Source organism: Falco punctatus (assembly GCF_963210335.1).
Source record: "Falco punctatus genome assembly, chromosome: 9".
NCBI classification, from domain to species: Eukaryota; Metazoa; Chordata; class Aves; order Falconiformes; family Falconidae; genus Falco; species Falco punctatus.
In genome coordinates, this window is record NC_137589.1 from 53052886 (window position 1) to 53073614 (window position 20729).

General features: G+C 52.1%; 1 protein-coding gene across 4 annotated transcripts in view; it reads left to right on the forward strand.

Moving 5' to 3' along the window:
* COL27A1 (collagen type XXVII alpha 1 chain) overlaps positions 1-20729 on the forward strand; it is a 189185-nt gene that overhangs the window by 140833 nt on the left and 27623 nt on the right. For all 4 annotated transcript variants that reach the window (XM_080401112.1, XM_080401113.1, XM_080401111.1 and 1 more), the window contains 9 exons: positions 1321-1374; positions 2334-2378; positions 2548-2592; positions 2816-2869; positions 3651-3704; positions 6122-6175; positions 7834-7887; positions 8666-8719; positions 10210-10317. In XM_080401112.1, coding sequence (XP_080257238.1) covers positions 1321-1374; positions 2334-2378; positions 2548-2592; positions 2816-2869; positions 3651-3704; positions 6122-6175; positions 7834-7887; positions 8666-8719; positions 10210-10317 — 522 coding nt within the window. The remainder of the gene's footprint in view (positions 1-1320; positions 1375-2333; positions 2379-2547; positions 2593-2815; positions 2870-3650; positions 3705-6121; positions 6176-7833; positions 7888-8665; positions 8720-10209; positions 10318-20729) is intronic.

Below are 20729 nucleotides of genomic sequence, written 5' to 3' on the forward strand. Positions count from 1 at the left end.
CTGGAGCTGCTTTTCTGACGCATTGGCTCCCTAGCCCTGTTATTACTTTTGGCACTCAGTTTGCATCCCGATTAAGCACATTGGCTCCTGTTTTCTCTATTTCCGCATTGGCCTGCTCTCAGGATTCCTCTTACCACTACATTCTAGCACCACTCTGTGTTTTTATTTATTATTTATATTGCAGTAGCGCCTAAGAGTCCCAACTGAGCTCATGGCCTGATTATGAGCATGACGTGCATTAATAGAGTCTCTTGATATGCCCTTTTTTTACTGTTTTATTTTCCCTGACTATGGCTCTGTTTATCCTCTGTCAGTGTGACACACAGGTTTCTGGGGTTTGAATCGTGCAGAGGGCTCCATGTTCAGCTCAGCTGAAATTAGCTTGAAAGCTGGGTCACAGCTAACCTCTCTTCCCAGGGCTCTTCTTGCTTAGAACCCTCTGGAAGAACAAGGACCATCCCTTCCTCAAGGATGCCCGAGCCGTACCATGAACTGTGCACTTTTAGCTAATCACATCCAGGATCGCTCACTGTCGGGACTCTCGTACGTGCTGTGAGTGTTTGCAGCAGCGTGCGTGTCCCGTACAGCTCCCCCAGGTCCTCGTGCCTGGTGCACGCACGCCCAGGAGCAGATGCCGGGTGTAGGACCAGGCGTGCCAAAGCAGGCACGGCAGGCTGCGCTACTCCCAGCACGCACATGCATGAGCGCCTGCCTGATCCTTCACAGCAGCCGGTTCCTTAAATAGCAGGTAACTCCAGCAGAAGGCTTGGTCCAGCTGCCAGCAAATACACCTGCTCTTTGTGAAGGTACTAGATGGTGGGGGCTTGTGTGCCTCTACGTTCTGTAGGTTTATTGCCTTGGCTGTGACCATGAGACTGCACGGTATGCCAAGAGTTAAGGGCAGGGGCAGGTGGAAAAGCAGAGTTTCTGGGAAGGAAGAGGTTTGCTATCAATAAGACCAGAACTGCAAGGCTGTGCATTGCAAAACTGCTGTCATGTAACTGTTCTCTGGAAACAAGGCTGTGCCTGGCCTGCTTTTCTCCTCTGGCTTTTGTTTGTGGCTGGTTGTTGGTTTAACGGAATAATAAATATTTTGGTGCTGTGTGCTGGTAATGGTGAGAAATGAAGCAACAAACTACAGAAAGGATCTTTTGAGTTCTGGGCTCCAGGCTGCTGTGCTCAGCCCAACCAGGTATGGCTTGGCTTAACCAGGACTGAGCTCATCGACTTTGCTGGTGGCCAAAGCTAGGGTGGCTGCTGTCTTTTCCAGTGAGACATATACTCTGTGTTCTTATTTTTGCCTCTCTTGTTTTTTTCCAGGGTGCCAGAGGGCCTGATGGACCAGTAGGCGAGCCAGGGTCACGAGGTGCCAAGGTGAGTGCCAGTGGGTGCCCGGGCTAGCCAAGGCTGCTCTTGGCTGTGTGGTGAAATGCTCTGGGCAAGATTAAGGTCACATCCTCCTCCGGGAACAGGGGATCATCAATAACGCCATGAGGGTCAACCAGCAGGGATGGGTCTTTCGTGCAGCCAGAGTAAAATCTGTCCAACACGGGCATCAGAGCCCTTGCTGCTGGGGTCTGAGACGCTGAATACAGAGGCAGTCCACAAAGATAGAAGGGCCACTGCTAAAATAATAGAATCCCTCACAGGAGTGGGAGTAACTTGAACCAGCGATTGAGTGTGCTTGACTGTCACATCTGAACGTAGCACTAAAATCAGAACAAGTTAACACTACTGGTTAAAATATGACCTAAGGAAATGAGTGTCTGTTCTGATGCACTTCATGTTGGTCACAATAGGCAAAATGCAGGGCAAGAGAAAGAGAGCCTGGCAGGCACCCTGCCCAAGCAGACCCTCGTCCAGGGTGAGCCCGCTGCACCATTGACTCTGAGATGGGTGCATGGGAGAGTTTCTCTCTTTGGCAGCAGCCTGATGTAGTAGTGTGGCAGAGCTGGACCCGTGTCCTACCATTGAAGGTTGCAGACTCCATCCCCTGCACAGCACGCATGGCCCTCTGGATGTAGTTTTGATGGGGAGTTCCCCTTGTTTCATGCACCGCTAGGCAGGGATGTGCCAAGTCTTCCTGAGAATCCCAGCTTCCTCCAAAGCCGTGTTTGCTCAAAAAAATTTGAGTCATGCAGCTCATTGCCCACACTCCCTGCTGGCTGGGGTGTTCCTCAGGGCAGGATGCTGGGCAGTCGGCCTCTCAAAAGCTTCAAGGAGCTGGAGGGGATATTTGATGTACTAAAATCCAAAAGCAGATGGGCTGGGGCAGAAGAGCATCACCAGTAGTTTGTGCCCCTGCCACGTGTCTTTGTCTTTTTGTTTTGCAGGGCCGCCCAGGGGAGCCAGGCAAGCTGGGGCCCGAGGGGCTGCAGGTACGTCCTCCGTGAGAGCCAGTGCCTGCCAGACCTGGCCTGGCGTCACTCCCCCGGGGGGCACCCACACGTACACAGTGCCCAGGGGACTGCAGCTTCTCCGGGCCAAAGTGCCGCAGGTGTCTCGGCACACTGCCGGCTGCTGACTGCTGTAACTGTGTGTTCACAGGGGAAGATGGGTGAGACTGGGGAGACAGGAGCACGTGGCTTCCCAGTAAGTGTCCATCCCTTGCGCTTCCTTTTGTTACCTCGGTTTCACTCGAGTCCGTAAGTTTTGAGTCCTGGTCCAGGAGGAAGCATCTGGACAGTGTCTCACACTTAGGGGGCCATCTCTACACTCCTTTTACTGGATCGTGTATGAGATGCACGTTACTGCCGAGAGGCACGAAGGATTGCTATGGGGTTGGAGCTGACCTTGGTGCTTGTAATTTTTCTAGGGTATCCAAGGATCTTCTGGACCTCCAGGAGCAAAAGGGGCTCCAGGCGACCCGGCAAGTGTCTTTTCACTCTCCCTTTGTCTGTCTTTCCTTAGACACACACAGAAACTTCATTTCTTTCCCTCTGTCTTCCCCACCACTTATCCCCATTCCCAGCTTCTCTGTCCTTGCCAACTCCAGTGTGGTCAGAGAAGTGAAAGGCTTGGCTAGAGTCCTAGGATGCAGAAGGGAAGACAAGGTCAGACCCCTGGAAGTCAAAAGGGGGCCATGAATCAACCGAGGAGAGTGTAGGATACAGCCTGGGCTGGATTTTGGAAGGGAAGGGAGAAAAGAAGGTCCAGGTTGGGTCAGATGTACAGGAGGAGTTGGACTGGGGTGGTAGGTAGAGCAGAAGGGGGACCAGGAAGGAGGCTGATGGTGTCAGAACTGAGCCCACAGCTTTGGGGGAGGCACTGGGAGATGACAAATGAAGACAGAGATCCCACGGAGCGCCAACAGGACCACAGAAGCCAGAAAAGGGTCATCTCCTGCTGTCTGTGTCTGTGGGAACTGACCTAGACTATGAAGGGAGAGGGTAAACAGGTGTTTTCAGGTTGCCAACTGCAGTTGTTTTAGATGGGAGCCAGAAAGACAAAGGGCCTTCTGAGCTGTTCGCCTGCTAAGGTGCCCCAGCACGCCCATTGCCAGCCTCTCCAGCTCACTGGCCGTCTCTTGCATGCTGCATCGCTCCCTGTGATGTGGGAGGGAACTGCTGTTTTATCTCACACACCATGGAAATGATAGCCCTTCAGAAATGAACACTGTGTGAAAAGAGCCTTGTGTCTCTGTTCTTCAGGGTCCACAAGGACCACAGGGGCCACCTGGGCCTTTGGGAGAAATTGGGCATAAGGTAAGTCTGATCTTTGCTCCTATTTGTTTTCCCTGTGCATCAGGAGTGGCGGGACTGAGGGAGGAGTAAATGTGCAGTGGCACATCCTTCCACACCGGGGGATGTGAGCAGGAAGGATTGCCCTCAAGTCTGAAAGTCAGCTCCCAAAGTCAACAGTGAAAATCGGAAATTTGAGTATTGTTTTCATCACAGGCCACAGACACCCAGTTGGTAGATGCACAGACCCATCTTCACAACAAGAGACACATTTCAAAGCTGACCACGCTGACAAGCATGTCCCAGGCATGGCTCTGTGACCACTCCAGGGACCACCTTTCTGCACCAGCGTGCAGGGTCAGGGACCTAACACGACAGCAATTCAAACCGAAAACTGGCTTTTCCTTTCCCATGCGCTGGTGCTGGTGCTGACCGGCCGCAGTTCTGCTGGCCCGCCTGGGTTGCTGTGGCAGCCCCATCACAGCCGCTGCAGCCAGCGGAGGAAGCTCAGAGAAATGCCTTTGCTGCTGACTCTGCTCTTGGGTTGCTGTTGCCGTGAAGCAGTGGCACAAACACACCATAACCAAAGGAGCAGCAGCTGCCAAGCAGTGCCCCGATGGAGCGCAGGAGATGCCTCTGTGGTTTCCCCCTAACTCATCCGCAGTCTTGGCTGGATTTCACTCCCCTTCAAGTATTATAGTCTTGGCTCTTTAGACCAGATGTGCCAGTTCCCCTTGGGTAGCTCCTTTCCATAGGTCCCGCACGGTAATACAGACATGATGTTTCACTCGGTTGTGGAAACAGCAGCAAAGGTGGCTTTTAATGTAGTCTACTGCAAAGTGTATGAGTCATGAAAGTTTCCATTCTCATGGCTGCTAGACTGGATGGAGCAAGCTCTCAGCGTGGTAAACCACACTAGGGAGCTGGAAAGCTGCTACCGAGCCGCTCTGGATGTTGCCAACCAAGAAAGCACAGAGCTTTATTCAAATCTGTGTCTCTTCCAGGAGCCTTTCTCTGCACTGGCACCTCTGGAGAAACCAAAGCAGGATTTTTGCTTTCATTGGAGCTTGAATTTTCTCATTGCGTGACTTGACCATTTGTTCATAAACCCAACGTGCACCCTACTCCCTCCTCTGCTTGAATGCATTTCAGCAAGCCAGGAACTGGCTTTATTCCCTGGGCAGCAGAGTGCTCCCTGGACTATGTGCTCTTTTTTCCTTTACTCCCAACTGTAAAAAGAAGGGAGGTTGTTGTCCAGAAAGCAAATACCATAAGTAAATAAACCACTCAAATCCTTTAAAGACAAGCTTTGCTGTCCATCTTTGGGCTTGTTGTACAGATCCTCATTCCCCGTGCTTCCCAGAAGTAGTAGAAAATGTACAAAGATTAAAGCTCCCAATTGATCTTGATACTAAAGATAGCTGCTGAGCGTGACCCCTCCATCGCAGGGCTGCACGTGGCGGCTGGACACTGTGTAAGAACAGTTTGCGAGGTCATTCTCTCCTCTTCCATCTTTTTGTCTTATTTCCCATAGTTTTCCAGGTCAGGCATTTACTTCAGGCTCTCTGAGGGATGCCAAGCCCCTCTAGCAGGGTCCGTGACCAGGCAGGAGCCAGCCACTTGCTTTCAGCTAGTGCAGCCTGGCGACAGCCCTGGGCTGTGGGTTTCTGGTCCGAGCCCAGGCGCTGGCATTCCTGTGTTTGCTGGCCCATTACAGCCAGAGAAAGCGGGTGATGGATGTCAAGACTAATCTGGCCAAGGTTTGTGCTGGAGGGTTTGGTGTAACCTTGCTGTTCTTGGCTGCTTTAGCTGTCCTGGAGCTGGCAGCGCCGTTGTGCCCCTGCCTCCCACAGCCTGAAGCTGTGTCCTCTGGGGCAGCTGCTCCTGCAAAGGCAGGGACATGCAGGGCGCCTGCGAACCCCGAGGCTGTGTTAAGGCTTAACCCTGACCAAAACGAGACCGGTGGCGAGGAGAACGTGCTCACACCAGCAGTAGTGGAGAAGCGGGGCTGCAGGGAGCAAGAGCACAGCTGAGCGTTTTTGTTACCCGCTGTGTCAGCCAACCTGCTGAGCCCTTGTGAAAGGGTTTTCCAGTATAATTCTGGATCTTTTCCCTTCCTTCCCAACTAGTCCCAGTGCTGCTCCCCAGTGTGATTGCTAACATTAGAAAGCAGAGAGGCTGGAAGGAGTTAGAGGTGTTTGGCAGGGAAGGCTGGGGAGAGGGGGGGGGCATGGCCGATGAGCAGAGCCCTCCCAGGAGCCAGGCACGAGGGGTACTGGGGCTGCTTTGATGCTGCGTACCCTGAGCCAGCTCCAGGGAGGTAATTACATTGCAACCAGGGCTCTGCTGTCCCAGGAGAGCTCTGCTAAAGGAATTATGACTTTGATCTTGCTTTCTACTTGGTTACAATGGGGTTTTTTCATTATCTTTGTTTTTTCCAGGGACCGCCTGGCTCAATGGGACAACCTGGCCTTGCAGGTGAACCTGGCATGAAGGTAAGAAAAACCCTTTGTGCAATTTCTGTCCAACTGGGGAGATAATAGCAACTGCTGTTCCTGCAGGACTGGGTAACATTGCAGGTTCACCCTCCAGCAGTCATGGCAGACAGCATATTCAACGAAAGATAGATTAAAAAATAAAATTGGGTGAAATTTAAGCTCTTAGTTACAAATTCCTGAGCCCCATAGTGAGGGGGTTGCTGTCGGTGCTGGGAAGAAGCCCCGTCCCAGGGATCTTGTGCCTCAAAAGCTGGGAAGGGGCTTGGAAATGAAGCTTGACTCTTCTGCAGATCCAGAATCTGAGGGGAGAGGGAAGTCCTCAAGACCCAGAGATCCCGGCAGCTTCTAACTTCAAACAAAAAGAGTCTTAGGAAGGCCTCAGACTTGAAACTACCCTCAGACAAGGTCCTGCCACAGTTTCCAAGCCTCAGCAGTGTGGGGACTAGCTCCTCTGACAGTTATGGGGGAAGGGTGCCCTGCTGAGAGCCATGAATGCACCTTCTTGTCCACATGGAAAGGCCTATAAAAACCATCTCTTTGTTTGAACAAGGTCCCTGTGCTGAGCAGCTCAGAGGGTTGTTTTTTTTTATCCTAAGCCCTTTTCCGCTTGGTTTGAAGGTTCGCTCCTGTGTGCAGAGCTTTTGAACAGACTCTGTGTGGGGATTAAATGCAATTTCCTCTTTGCTGTTCTTCACTCCCCACCCCCAGCCCCATCCTTTGCCATGTTTTCCTTGGCAAATCATCTGACACTTCTCTGGAGCTACCGTGTCTTTGGCGTCCTGATACTGCAGGAGCATTTCAGCTCCCGTGCTCCTGGCTGCCCTCCTTGGGAACAGGACGCGATGATTTGCACAGACACCCCTTTACCCGCTGGCAGCACAGCACATCACTGCTGGGGAGTTGGGGGGCAAGAGTCCCATGCTGCTGCTCCTCCTAAGACGGGAGGTGTTGGGACAGGCTGGGGTTGCTTTGGGCAGGCATCACTTGCAGACCAGTTTTCTGCAGGATGAGATGTATGGATCGGTCAGACCTTTTTCCTCTTTATGCCTCTGTTTCCTGAGCTCTCTTCCTGGCAAAGCAGTTCGCTTGGACGGGCACATATGGGAAGTAGCTGCCCTATGGCTATTGTACCCTCTGGGCTAAACTGCAACCTTGGAGCCTGTTGCCAAGATCCGTTTGTTTGCCAGCTCCAACTCCTTTGGTTCCCTCGTTTTGGTGCCATCAAAGATTCATGTCCTCCTCCGCCCTCCTCAGTCGCGCTGAGGTTCGAAGAGCAGCCAGCTTCCTGCCCCCTTGCTCTGGCTGTGCCTGCTCCAACACGGCGTTGCACCCGGCGTCGCCGCTTTCTTGCTGAAGGGCCATGCCGAGGGAGCATCTTCTGGCTCTGCAGGTGCAGGCAGCACGAAGCGCTCCTCAGCCCCTGTTCTGCTGAGCACCACTGCAACAGAGCCTGTGAGGTGTGTGCTGGCCCTGGGCAAGCAGAGGTGCTGGTGATGCCAACCTGTCCTTTGGACACCCTTGCAAACTGAAGTGAAGGTGTTTGTGTGGCAGAAGGAAAGAAAAAGTCAGAGTGAGGGGTGCGATGGGAAGTGCTTCATTGCTGGCTCACCGTCAGTGAACAGCTTGTCTCCATATCTGTGGTTCCTTCTTTTTAGGGTGATCCTGGCCAGCTGGGAGTCCCTGGAGAGCAAGGCCTCATTGGACAAAGAGTGAGTACGGTCACCTTCTGGTAGGGCTTCTGTGCCTTACCAGTTCCCCAGGGGCTCTGTTTGCCGTTCACCCTCAGCCTGGGCAGCCAGACTCAGCTCGGGGCATCCCATAACCCTTTACAGCCCTTGTTTCTTCTGCGGGTGGTGGAAGCACCTTCCTTGCAGAGCCTGTTAGCTTGGGCTCACCACCCTACGTGAGCCTCCCCGGTGCTGCAGCGCTGCTTTGCAAAACGCGGTGACAACCTCGCCTATGAAAGGGGCAGTGTGGGAACAGACCCGTCCTGTTCCCGGGAGCCTGCATCCGCGCGGGGCAGGGAGCCGCTGGAGCAGGAGCAGGCATTAAGCAGGGAAACACTGGCTACACTATGCAGGCATGGGCAGGAGCCAGGGATGGGATGAATGCATGGATTGAAGCCAGCAGTGGCTCTTGTCCCTTCTCAGGACTAAGGTCAGTTGTTGGGGCAGGATGGGGAAGCCCCAGGTTAAATGAATGCAGACTGAGCCCCCTTTTCCACGCGGGGAAGGAGGTCTTGCCGCAGGACCAGCAGCGGGGGCTGTGGAGCAGGAGCTATGGCTCAGAATCAAGTGAGAGGTTGTATTCATGCTCTTGCTCCAGGAAGAGCTTGTTCAGCACTAGGGTATGAGATGGGACATGTGTCAAGGTGCAGGGCTGGGCTCCTGCCGCGGCAGCCGCACTTGCTGCCAGGACTCAGCCGCAGAAAGCGTGGGGAAGGAGCACGCTTAGGCACAGCCTCATGGCGCTGGTTCTGCCTTGCAGGGAGAATCAGGGCTGGAAGGGGACGGCGGGCCACCCGGGCCAGACGGCATCAAGGTAAACCTCACTCTCGTGGCACGTTGCGGCTCTCACACATCTCCGTGCACTCAGGCCCCCGTGACTCCTGGGGCCAGGCTGAAGCCGAGGGGGTTATTGGGTCCTCTGTGCAATAAGCCCCTGCCCTGCTCCCACCAAGGATTTTTTTCTGCAAGCACGCATAATGGACTCCTCCTGTTTGACTCCTCTACCCACATTTTTGGCATCTAATCAGATCTCCAAAAAGGTCAAGTTCTTCAAAATACACTTTCCAACAATTTGTCTGTTCTATTTGAGTCGTTACAGATTAAATTTCCAACCAATCAGGAATTCCTGGGCCTGGCAGGGGAAATCAAGACTTGTCCATCCCTCTCCCCTGCGCCACTGACCAGAACTCCGTTAGCAAGTAGAGAAACCAGAGCCCCTTCCTCCTGGCAGAGCCCCAGGTGCTCGCCCAGGGCTTGCCCTGTGCTCTCCATCTGCTGCAAGCTGCTACCTTGCCTTTGCAACGGGGCTCTGATTTCTGTCCCTGCACAGCCGGCTTTCCCCAGCAGGCCAACAGTTTTGTTCCATGGAAAGAAAAAGCAGCCATTCCCACAACAATGCAGTTTGTTGCTTCATTCTAGTTAAACTGTCTGCCATGTGTCTCTGCTTCTGCTTATCTCTGCCCGTTAGACGAGAAGACTCTTCCTTAAAGACTGACTTCTCTATTCTCTTGCCACTGCTACCTGTCCCCAAGGGCTCTTGAACCAAACCAGGTCTTCTCAACCTGAATGTGTCCCTGGGCAGTAGAAGAGCCCAAGCTGACTGCAGGAGCATTTGTTTAACCAGAAGAGACGTTGCTGTGCTCTCTCTAACGCAGGTGCAAGGGGAAAACAGCTCTGTCAAGGCTGGCTGGTTGCACAAGCGTAGGTCCTGCTGTCAGGACAGAATTGCCCTTTTTTATTGTCTCCATCAAATTTTGTGCCATCACTTATAAGAACAGTGATTTGACATGATACCTACTGCTGGGACCACAGATCCTTCGCGGGGCGAGATGACACTGTTTCACAGTGTTCGTCTGAGCCCTGGGCTGATTCCCATTTGGCAGCAAGAGCCAAGCGGCTGCTCCAGACAAACCCATCCTATTAAAAACCTTTCGGCATCCCAAGCTCAGGGCTTCTGGGTGAGGCAAGGGAGACTTTCAGGTCTTGTCTGCCTGTCTCATTCATGTGGGAGGTTCAGGCCTTGTTGCAAGAGAAGCAAAGGGGTTCAGATTACCCTGTGTAATGAGGGAGTTCCTTCTCCTCCAGCCAAGAGATATTTAAAAAAAAAGAAACCTGGTTTTGCTCATTTTTTAAATGTCAAGTGTATTATGACTCATCCTCATTCATCCTTTTGCTTGCAGGCTCTCTTCCTCTCAGACTCCTGAAATATTAATTATGTGGTGGGTTTTTTTCTTGCAAGAGCCATGTACAGTGACCCGTGTGTTGTGTGGGTATGAAAAGCTCCCATCCTCCTCTCTTCCGCAGGGAGACAAGGGGGAGCAAGGCCTGGAAGGAGAGAAAGGAGAAAAAGGCAACGAAGGACTGAAGGGAAAAGAAGGGCCTCCTGGATATCCCGGCATCACAGGTGTCCGAGTGAGTCTGCGAAACCGCTCGCCCCCGTAGCCGGTCCCTGAGTTCCTGCAGCACTTGGGCTCCCCTGGCCAAGGCACACGGGCAGCGTGTGCGGACCTCGGGTCACCAGGGCACGGCTCTTGGTCCCGCACAGCTCCTGGGCGCTGCAGAGGGCCACCTGCACCCTGGTTTCCAAAGCAGCCATTGCATCTTGCCCCAGAGTGATCAGCAGGGTGCTGTATGCTTTTGTCAAAACCCCTGCGTGCGGGACGATGGTCACCTTCCCAATGGCGCAGCGTGAGCCAGAGGTGCGGTGCTGCTCCCGGCTGGGGCATCGGCGCAGAGCTGGCACGCAGCGAGCTGAGCCCTGGGCGGCAGAGGGCAAACGGCTCCTCTGGAAAGATGTGGTCCTTTTGCAATAAGAAGATGAAAGAAAGTTTGCAGTCTTGTATCTGAGAGGCTGGATTGCATTTAAACTGGATTGCATTTATTCCAGTAAGGAATAAATAAGGGAGGTGGGTGGTGGTTTTGTTTTGGGGTGGGTTTTTTTTTTCGACAAGGGCAGTAATTGCAGCAGACATTAACAATACTGCCACAGGACATGCTGCGTTGCAGCAGAACACCTGGGGGCAGACTGAGAGGGAGATGCAGGCAGTGAGCCACACACTGCTTAGGGCAGGCAGGCATCTGAGATGTGACTTGTTGCAAATGTTGTAAAGTATGATATTTTGAAAAAACCTACATTCAGGAGATGGTTTGGTCTTTCAGTCAGGATACACGCTTGAGATGTGGATCGCTTCTCTGGTCTGCCATGGCTTTTGGGACACTGTGCCTCTCTGCTGCGTCTGTAAAACGGACCACCTGCCAGCGTGTTAGAGAGGGATGCACAGGGGACTGTGAGGAGCTGAGTTTCCTCTGGCTGCCACAGCTGACCTTGGCCTGGAGTTTGGAAATGGCCAGCTTTTGCCTTCCTTCGCTTCTCTTTGGTGATTTCTTGCTTGTTTCTGGTTTTCCCTTCTGAGGTTTCCACCTTAAATAGAGAAAACAAATAGAATAAATTAGCAGGACATTATTCCTGAATCCTCAATGAATATCCTAGGCATCTCTGGCTTGCTTGGAGGTCTGATCTCAGTGCCATAGAAAGAAAAAGTGTGATTCTGGCTCTGGGGTGAGAGCTGCAGGGCCGGAGGAGTCGGTCAGGGTCTGGCCTGGGGCTCATGAGGTGGTGTCAGATGGAGGATGGCTCTGCCCAGCGCCCCGGTGGCTGCTCTGCCAGCCAGCTCAGGCCCTTCTGCTTGAAACGTGGGTTTATCAGTTTGACGACATGATTTATTCATTGTGTTTGTTGTTGCGGATCGCAGTTGCCAGCAGCTCAGACTGGCGAGGCTCCTTCCACAAGGGGCTGGCCAATGGAGCCGGGTGCGGGAGCCTGGCCAGCGCGGCCGTGCCCCCCCGCCGCACGGGTCTGACCCCTCGTGCAGCCAGCAAGCACGGCGGCTCCCACCCCATCCCATTCCCAGGAGGCAGGCGGGCATCCCAGCACCTGAGAAGGAGCCAGTGGCACAAGTGTGACGGTGGCTCTGAAAGCCCTGCCCGGGCTGGGTGGTGGCAGCAGGGCAGGCAGGTACCTCTGAGCGCTGGGTGGATGCCTGATGTTGAGGCGTGTTGTTTTCCCCTTTAGTGACATTGTGGCTGGCTAAAAGGAGAACAGGGAGAAGGGTGTGAGGGGATGGAAGCAGCAAAGGTGATGGATTTATGTTATTTTTGGGCTGAGGTTAGGATTTGAGCACTGACTCGACTAGAAAGTGGAAACATTGGCTTAATACTGCAGTGCAGCACCATAAATGTGCATAATAAGGCTGTAGTCCTGCCCCAATAAGGCCATCCTTGGCCACAGCCCCCTGTACCCACAGGGAGCTCTGTGCAGGATTGGAACCAATACCGGGGCGAGGAGTGGTCCCCAGAATCCCAGGTCCCTCCCAGCTGCAGACCGGCACGGCCAGTCAGCTGCCCTCAGCGCCGGGTCCTCCATGCGCAGTGCTTCTGGCTGGTTCGTGTGTTTATATTGTGCATGTTTTAAGAACCAATAAAAATACTAAAATCATGCAAAAGCCATATTAAGTTATAGAGTATAAAGTATAGATTCTCTCAGACTCCGTCCCTGCTGTTTGCCAGCATGTCCCTGGGAACATGATGCCGTTTTCTGTTTTATTAAAAAAAGAAAGTCAATAGAGCCAAGATTCCTGCTCATAATCACTCCCTTTTGTTTTTTTTTACTGCGGAGTGCTATATTTCCATCTACTATTTTAATATGCTGCTTTGCTTGAGTTTAGACATAAGGCTCTACAGGCTTTGAGACCTGTGCGGGCTCCAGACAGCCCTGCCTGCCCTGCCAGTGCCTGGCGTTACCTCATCTGCAGGCTGCTGTTCCTGTACTTGCTGGGGGAATTTAAAGATGGAAGTCTTCTAACAGAAGTACAAACAGGTTTTCTCTTTCCATTTTTTTCTTTGAGACTTTTCTCCTGCCTTTCCGTGGAGAAAAGGTACAGATATTAGTGGCATCTTCCTTAGACTTCTGCCGAGATAAAGCTTGCAGCGCCGAGATGCCAGCTGCTGGAGATAGCTGCAACCCGCTCCTTTCCAGCTGAGGACTGGAAGCCGGAGTACCAGGTCAGCCCACCTCCGCAAGACGTGCCCAAAAGCCACCACGGGCACAGCCCACCACCAGCGTGTACGATAGACAGGTTTTTAAGGCTGCTGGACAAAGATAACAAAAATCTTGTCAGGGAAATATCCTGAAGGTTTTCACCCAAAGGCGAGTGCCAAGGTTACACGGTGACAAACTCCTGTCCAGGATTTGTTGAGCACATGGAAATTGCCTGGGGGAGGTGTGGCGGCACTCGCATGGCAGGGAGGAGCATGTTGGGTTGGGTGTGCTGCAGACACTTTGTTTATGCGTTATGTGTGTTGCATATGGTTTTAATACATTCGATACGATAGCGTTATGCTGTCCAGTACTCAGTTTATAGATGGTTTTAAAGAGAACTTCGTCTTTAGCTATTGCATCTTCATTTGGTCTCTCCTGCCATGACACCCAGGAGTCCTTACACCTGGGCTTCACGGCATTCCTCCCTGGATCCGCTGACTGGGCTGGAGATGTTTGCTTCTGCTCTGATACTGTTGGGATACCCCGCACAGCTACGAAGGGGACAGGGGAGATGCTGTGCTTCTGTGCCGTTAGCGGGAGGCATGCACAAAGATCTGCCCAGTCACCTGTGCCACCAAACTGACCTCCATCTGGGAGTGTGTAGCTCCTCACCTGCTGCTGGGAGACATTCATATTAGCCTGAGGAAGCCCGCCTGCAGTCACAGACGTGTTGGCAAGCTTTTCCTCTGCTTGGCTCGGCCCCGTGTTGCCCTCTGCCTCGCCGTTAGAGGGGACCCACAGAGACACCCCCTCCACAAACAGCGGCAGCCTCTGCACAAACCCTTTCCATCACAAGTCCCTGCAGCTACACCACTTCTTGAAGGTTTTTTTTCCTTAGGTTAAACATAAGGATATGTTTAGTCTTAATCTTTATTTTGCTTATGTCTAAAGGAACTGACACTTCACTATGGAGTGTCCTCTTGGCAGATGTAGGAAATGAGGTGCCTAATTGCTCTGAAATGATCTGCCTTTATTGCTGGTACATTTTCAGCCTGTTTTGCACCTCCTAGCCTGGGGCAAAGGCCTGGCGCCGGCAGCGGCCCGTGTAGCCGCAGGTAGAAGCTGGGGAACTTCGCAGACGTCCAGCCGCGCACACGGCGTGGCGAGAGGCCAGCGGCAGGGCTGGGGAGCAGGGAGCTGCTCGGTCTGCACGTCATGGCGCTCCCTGGGAGGTGGCCGGTGCAGGGAGGTACTGGAGCACCTTCACCAGTGCTGAAGCTGGGGGGAGCATAAAGGGTCTGTGCCGCCCTTCTGGGTCACGCAGGAGAAGAGACGTTCGCCCGGTGATGGGTCCCTGCAGCAGGGACACGTCTGGCTTTACCCAGTGAGGTTGCATTTTGCAGAAAGCCACCCCGATGCCGGTACCACATTACCGACTGAGCACAACCAAACTTTCCTTGGTGCTCAAGGAACGTTTTTCAGAGATCATTAGCTTTAACTTGGCTCAGCTGTTCCCAGCATTAACCTATCTGAAAACCAGTTTCCACTGTGGTTTTAAATCTCAAACAAAAGGAGCAGGGAGGCCCCAGCCGAGTCTCCAGGGGTAGTTTGTACATGTTTCAAAGCCAGTGGATTTCAGCAAACAAACCTGGCAACTGAGATGGTCCATGAGTCTCACAGCTGTGGCTGGCAGGAATCGAGGCAGCTGGAGCTGAGATATGCAAGTATCCTCTATCTTTGGTCACTTTGTCCAAGTTCACACTGCTCCGTTCAGTTTTAGTTCCTGCTCAGCCCAGGGATGGGCCAGTTGTCCCCCTGGTCATAAGAGAGAAATCTGAGCGCCTGAAGCACGAACACACAGTGGAGTGCAAGAACCCCCTGAGACTTCAAAAATCTCATCAGAGATGTGCACCTTTCCTGAGCTGCTGTCTCACATATCATCTCCTCCCAGCGGTTTCCATCTTCTAATACAACCTTGTGGCCTTCCCTTGATCTTGACTCTCTTCTGAATTTGGCCATTTGACCTCTGGTTGGCTCATTCGACCAGCAAAGAGCTGAAAATCTCTTCCCCTTGCAGAGCAGGGACCCTTTGGGCATCTCTGTTCAGAGAGGCAGCCTGAAGATGCAGATCCCGGGGTCGACAGTGCAGGGAGCAGGAGTTGCCTGCTGGAGATCCAGACTTTCTGTACAGGCAAGGCAGGACAAGGGTATGTCTCCACAGCTTGTGGGGAGACGGGAAGATACGACGGCCCATCGAACCCTGGCAAGGCATCCATCAGCAATGCGAGTGTTCACGGTGTAGTTTGCCAAAATAAAAAGGTAATTTATCTGCCGACCTGTAAGTGTGGGAGAGGCTAGTGCTACGGAGCCTGAAACACCCAAGGAACGTTGCTGGAGAGTAACGTGCGTTTGCAAAGGACCTGGCTGCCAGTCAGCCCTGCTCTGCGCAGCACGGGTTGGTAAGAGCCAAAGGTTGAAGTCACCGGTATGCAACCAACAACCTGGACGCAGGCAAGCAGTCCCTTGGAGCAGCCCCTGCAGAAGTGCTCCTCTCCACTGCCTCTCCTCTCCACCTACAGAAAATACGACATTTCAGCCTTTCCTCGGAGGACAACTCTCCGCCGGTGGCTGTGCGAATGGCCCAGGCCAGTTGGCAGGAGGGAGGCGGTGGGTTTCCAGCTGCGCTCCGTAGCTGTGCGTTGTGGTTTTTGTAATGTGCTGGTTGTCGTACAAGGCGGACATCTGATAGCGAAGTTTTTACAGTTCCAGGAAAGCAATTGGAGAGCCTGTAAGTAATGAAATACAACATGCTCTGAAACAAGAAAATCCCTCGTTGTGCAGCAAAACTGGGAGCTGAGTTCTTTTTCCACTTCCTTTTTAACCTGAAATCCTATCTGCAGTGTCATTCAAGCCACGTCAGGACTCGGAAGGCTTTGAGCCAGATGCTCCAATAGTATAAATCGCCATAAACAATTACATCAGAGAAGACCTGGCTGCATGTGCCAGCACTGCTGCCTGGTGCAGATGTGCACCAGCAGACCAAAAGAGCTCTAAGGGCTGGTAAATCATTTTGCTCCGATGCGACAAGGTCCAAAGTCCTTTGGTTTGCTCTCCAGGAGTGTAGATTGACAGAGCTGGGCTGGGGTGGAGATCTGAGAAGGTTTTTTGAGGGAACTCACAGTGCTTTGAAAAGGATAAAGCCACGGAGCAGTGGGTGAACTCATGGCTCTTGGCTCCAGCACTGGGGTCTTGGCCACATCGCTCCCCAGAGCGGCCGCAGCTCCGCACACAGCGCTGGGTGGTGTCCTGCAGACAGTAGCCTTCCCATTGTGTTCTTGTTTCTCCATCATCTACAGGCTACACTCCTAAAGTGGAAGGAGGACTTGCTGGCCAGGACGGACCTTCTGCTTGGAGCTAGCAGAGTTGCTCCAGAAACAGCGTGCTGTGGTGACAGCTGAGATGGGGCTGGTTGCCGAGCCCTGTGATGCCAGGGCAGAGCAGGAGCTCATTCTCATCCGACGCACTGCTCTATTACTAAGTTGTCCAAACATCATCTACAGCAGAATTTGTCCCAGAATGGTTTTTTTTCTCTTTGTTCTTTTCTGTTTCCTGCCACTGAAACATGATTCAAAGATTTTCTGCAACAAAGTGCCTCGCTCTGCTGTTGCTGAATCCAGCCATTCACTCCAAACACATGAGCTCAGCGACAGCTGGCAGCGCCACACCAGTTGCATGGCATTCAGCCCCCTGAAAACACTGGGGCTGCTGAAGGACAATCCTGGAGTCACTGCTGGTTTTAATCTCTGCTCTCCACGCAGGAATCTATGCTTTTTTTGATAAAATGCTGAGCTGTTGTTTCCTGGATAAGCTGGTTTTCATGCCCTGGTCTATGGGCTGTCTGTGGAGCTCTTACTTGAAAAAAGTTTCTTAAACTCCCTCAACTGGAAGGCATGGAGTTACCCTCCGACTGAGCGAAGGAAGGGATGGAAGATACTGGGCTCGGTGTGCAGGGGGGGGCTGTGCCAACCCCGGCAGCGCGTCAGTGGTGACAGCGAGCTCCTCACACCCTCGCTCCAGGAAATGAGTATTGTTACTCCTGATCTTGCCCTTGAATAACGTGTGAGCAGTAGGCACACAGAGCAGTGAAGTGACCTGCCTGGGGTCGTGCAAGTCAGCCAGTGGCAAAGGGGGGCCGGGCGCTCCCCAGCCCTGCTCCCATGCCCCGCGCAGGGTCTCGGGACAGGCTGTGTTGGCTCACGGGCCACACAGCTCAGTAGATCTTTCCAGAGACGGCTGTGCCTGCCAAGGGGAATGGCCCTTTGCTGCAGAGCTGAATGTCTCCTGGGCTTGGGCATGATCCATATCCCGAGCCACAGCTACCCTTCCGCACAGGAGGAGGGGACACAACAGGACAAACTTTTCCTGCCCTACAGCCTGTCCTTTCCCGTTCCTGCTTACATCAGCAGGGCCGGTTCCTATAGCTGAAGGTGGTTGCGCTTGGCCGTGGTGTGTCAGTGTGTAACAGCCTTGGAGCATCATTGCTCATGTGGACCAGTATCCAGAAAAACCTGAAGCAGGTATTTGCTTTGCACCAAAAATCAAAGGCAAGTGAGGTTGTTGCTCAGGAATGCGGTCAGGCTGCTTGAGCTCTGCTTGGGATGGGCGAGGGTCAGTGCCTCTCCGAGTGCTGTAGCTGCAGCCCACAGGCCCGTCTTCCTTCCCCTTCTAGAAGCCGTGTTGTCATCCCTGGGCAAATCTGCCCTTAGCTGCAATCAGTTTCTCCTTCTTTTGCTTTAATAATCAGTGCATTGCTGATATCCCCAGGTTCATTCAGCCTTTTCCGTGGAAACCTAGCCATCCCATTTTATGGAGAGATACATGCTGGATTTTGTTTGGGAGATTTTATTGCGGGGGGGGGGGGGGGTGTTCCCTTTTTTCCTTGTCTGCTATGCTGGTATCTGTGACTCAGCCCACCAAATCCATTGAAACTTTTGGAGCAGACCAGGGCTGCCTGTGAGCCCTGGGAATCCTGTGGGGAATCACAGAGCTCTCCCAGTCCTGGGGAGCCGCTGCCTGCAGCCGGGGTGCTCACCCTTGCAGCGAGTCAGCCAGCTCTGCCTGCTCTCTGCTGCTGGGGCAGGCAGGCTGATCCCAGCTGGTCTTCGTTTAGAGTTAATAGGAGTCAAAATGAGCCAGAATTTGAAATAAATCCCATTGACTTGGCACAGTTTCTTTCCTGACTCAGACGAAGGAGATGCACTTTTTGGGCAGTTACGCCGAGATTCCCCTCCTTATTGCAAGAGAGGATTTCATTCCCCTCCTCTTCCACAACCCCAGGGCATCTGTGTCCTTCAAAAGGAAGATATTAACCCTTCGTCTCTGGGGGAGGAAGAAAGGAGCACAAGCACTGCTGTCAGTGTAAATCAGAGCTATCCTGCCCAAGTGCTCCCGCTATTCCTTTCTTCCCAGTTGTCAGCTCCCAGCACTGGGAAGTCTTCGGAGCGTTTTGGTGTCATCGAGTATGAAAGCTTCGCAGCTCAGTGGGGATGTGAGGGCTTGCACTTTTCCCACACTTCCCACCCAACCATCAAGCTTTTTGGTGGCACTTTTTTCTCCTGTCTCCCTTAGAAATGAGGGAATAGGGACAAAGGAGGGGGGGGAAAGGGATTTTCCCAGAAACAGCAAATTAGAGGCAGTTCAGGGCTATCAGACCGAACCAGACCAGCTCAGAGCACACAGCACTGCTCTGTACCTGATTCTCTTTGCTGCCTTACACTGGGACTACTTAGAAAAACCAGGTTAAATAGACCTCCTCGTCCACAAAATCAAAAGCGACATATTTCAGAGCAACATCTGCATGCAGATAAGAATTTGCACTAAAGCAGAGAGGTTGGGATAAGAGATTTTGGGTTGGATTCCACATCTTAAGCTGAAGAACTCAGCTGAAAAGAAAGTCATAGTGCCGCTAGCTGTAGTCTTTCCATCTGAGATCTTTTTATAGGATTTCCCCATCACGCTTTTACTGCGGGTTCAGCCAGCCAGCTCTACCTGCACTCACCACTCGGGTTTCTGCAGGCAGGCCAAGAGCCCATTGCTTCCCAGCGATCCCATGAAGCCCTCTGAACCTCGCAGTACAATCAGGTCTTTCTTCCCGAGAACAGTTGAGTCTTTCTTCTTTCCCCAAACTCATTCAGGAGCTGCTGCCCTGTCTCCTCCCCTTCCAAACTACTGCTAGGCAGAGTGATTATGAAATGTGTTTCTTATAAATCTGAAACATTTATGTCTTCAAATGCCCAGCCCCAATAATCCCACTAATTTCCTGAGTGCTTGTGAACTGTCCTCCATGGGGGGAGGCTTCTCTCGATCAAAGTTTATTAAGTAGGGGTTCTCATATGGAGACATTGCTGAGCAGTAGGAAATTATATGGGGCTTTTTCATTTCCCTTTAAATGAGCTCGCTGGCTGGGCCCTGAACAATATGGGCATGCTCATCCTATGTTTCATGGTTCCTACCTTTATTGCTGCTTTAGCTTTTCTGCCCTTTCTACATCCAGTGCCTAAACTATCACCTTTTTTTTTCGCCATCACCATTGGCACTTTCTTTTCTTTACTCAGTAGCTGCCTCCTCGTTCTTCTGTTTCTTCCTGCCTCATTTTTGGTAGGGAGGAGACACCTCAACCCTTTTTGGTAGGGAGGAGACACCTCAACCCTTTTTGGTAGGGAGGAGACACCTCAACCCTTCACTCAATGACACCCAAAAAAGTAGAAAATATGCTTCTGCTCCACAATGGTCCCAAGTAATCCTGAGCCTGCCTGAGCTGGGCTTTGGGAAGCCATCTCGTCAGTACTGCGCCCTCGCAGAGCTTCCCTCCCGCACCGTGCTCTAAGTCTGCAAGCAAAGCCGGAGCGATCTATCCTCCGGAGTGCCAAGAGCCACCGTTCCCCTTGGGTCAAACTAGGACGGTGAGTCACATCGTGTAACCGCTTCCCCGGATGCAGGGCACGTAACAGCATCCTGGCGGTGGGGAAGTTTGGGGTTTAACGCTGTTTGATGCTTGGCTCCGTTTAGGGCATATCTCTCCACAGTTCATTCAACTTCCTCCTTTTGTTGCTGTGGATGTTGTTGTCGTAACATAGATTGGAACTGTTGATGTCTTGAGAATTCAAAGCTGGGCTGCTCATCTCTTTGCTCCCAATAAACATTACTGCTGTGCCGTGCAAGAGACTCGACTTTGCTGCCAAGGCCAGCAGCAGCTGAAAGCCTTTTTTTACCTTGAAAATTAATCAATTTGCATTGGAAATTAAACCATCCCGCTTTTCCCTTAGGGGAATATCTAAGACCATACTAAAAAATATATTTGTAGAATTGGGTTCTTATCGAAGCTGGCAATGAAATTTAAAACTTGCTTAGACCTAAGGTGATAAATTTTTTGCTTTCCTTGGATATTTTGGCATACCTGAAGGCATGTAACTTTGTAAAACCACTGCTTTCCACTGTCCCTGTTCACAAATACCATCACCTTCTGGAGGTGCTGCTATGCATCTGTAGTGAAGAGCACAGTATACAGAGAGAAATAATCCCACTCATAGAAAAAGCTTGGAAAGATCTGTTTTCTCAGCAAACGAGTAACCCAAAGCATACAACAAAATGTGTACAAATTCTGAGAATAAAAGCAACAAATGTGTAGTGCCTTGGCACAGTAACCCAACTGGTTGGAACCCCACAAAAAGAACTTAGAATTAATTATTCTTATTTATAGACTTTTGTACATTTTCTGCCCTTCGTC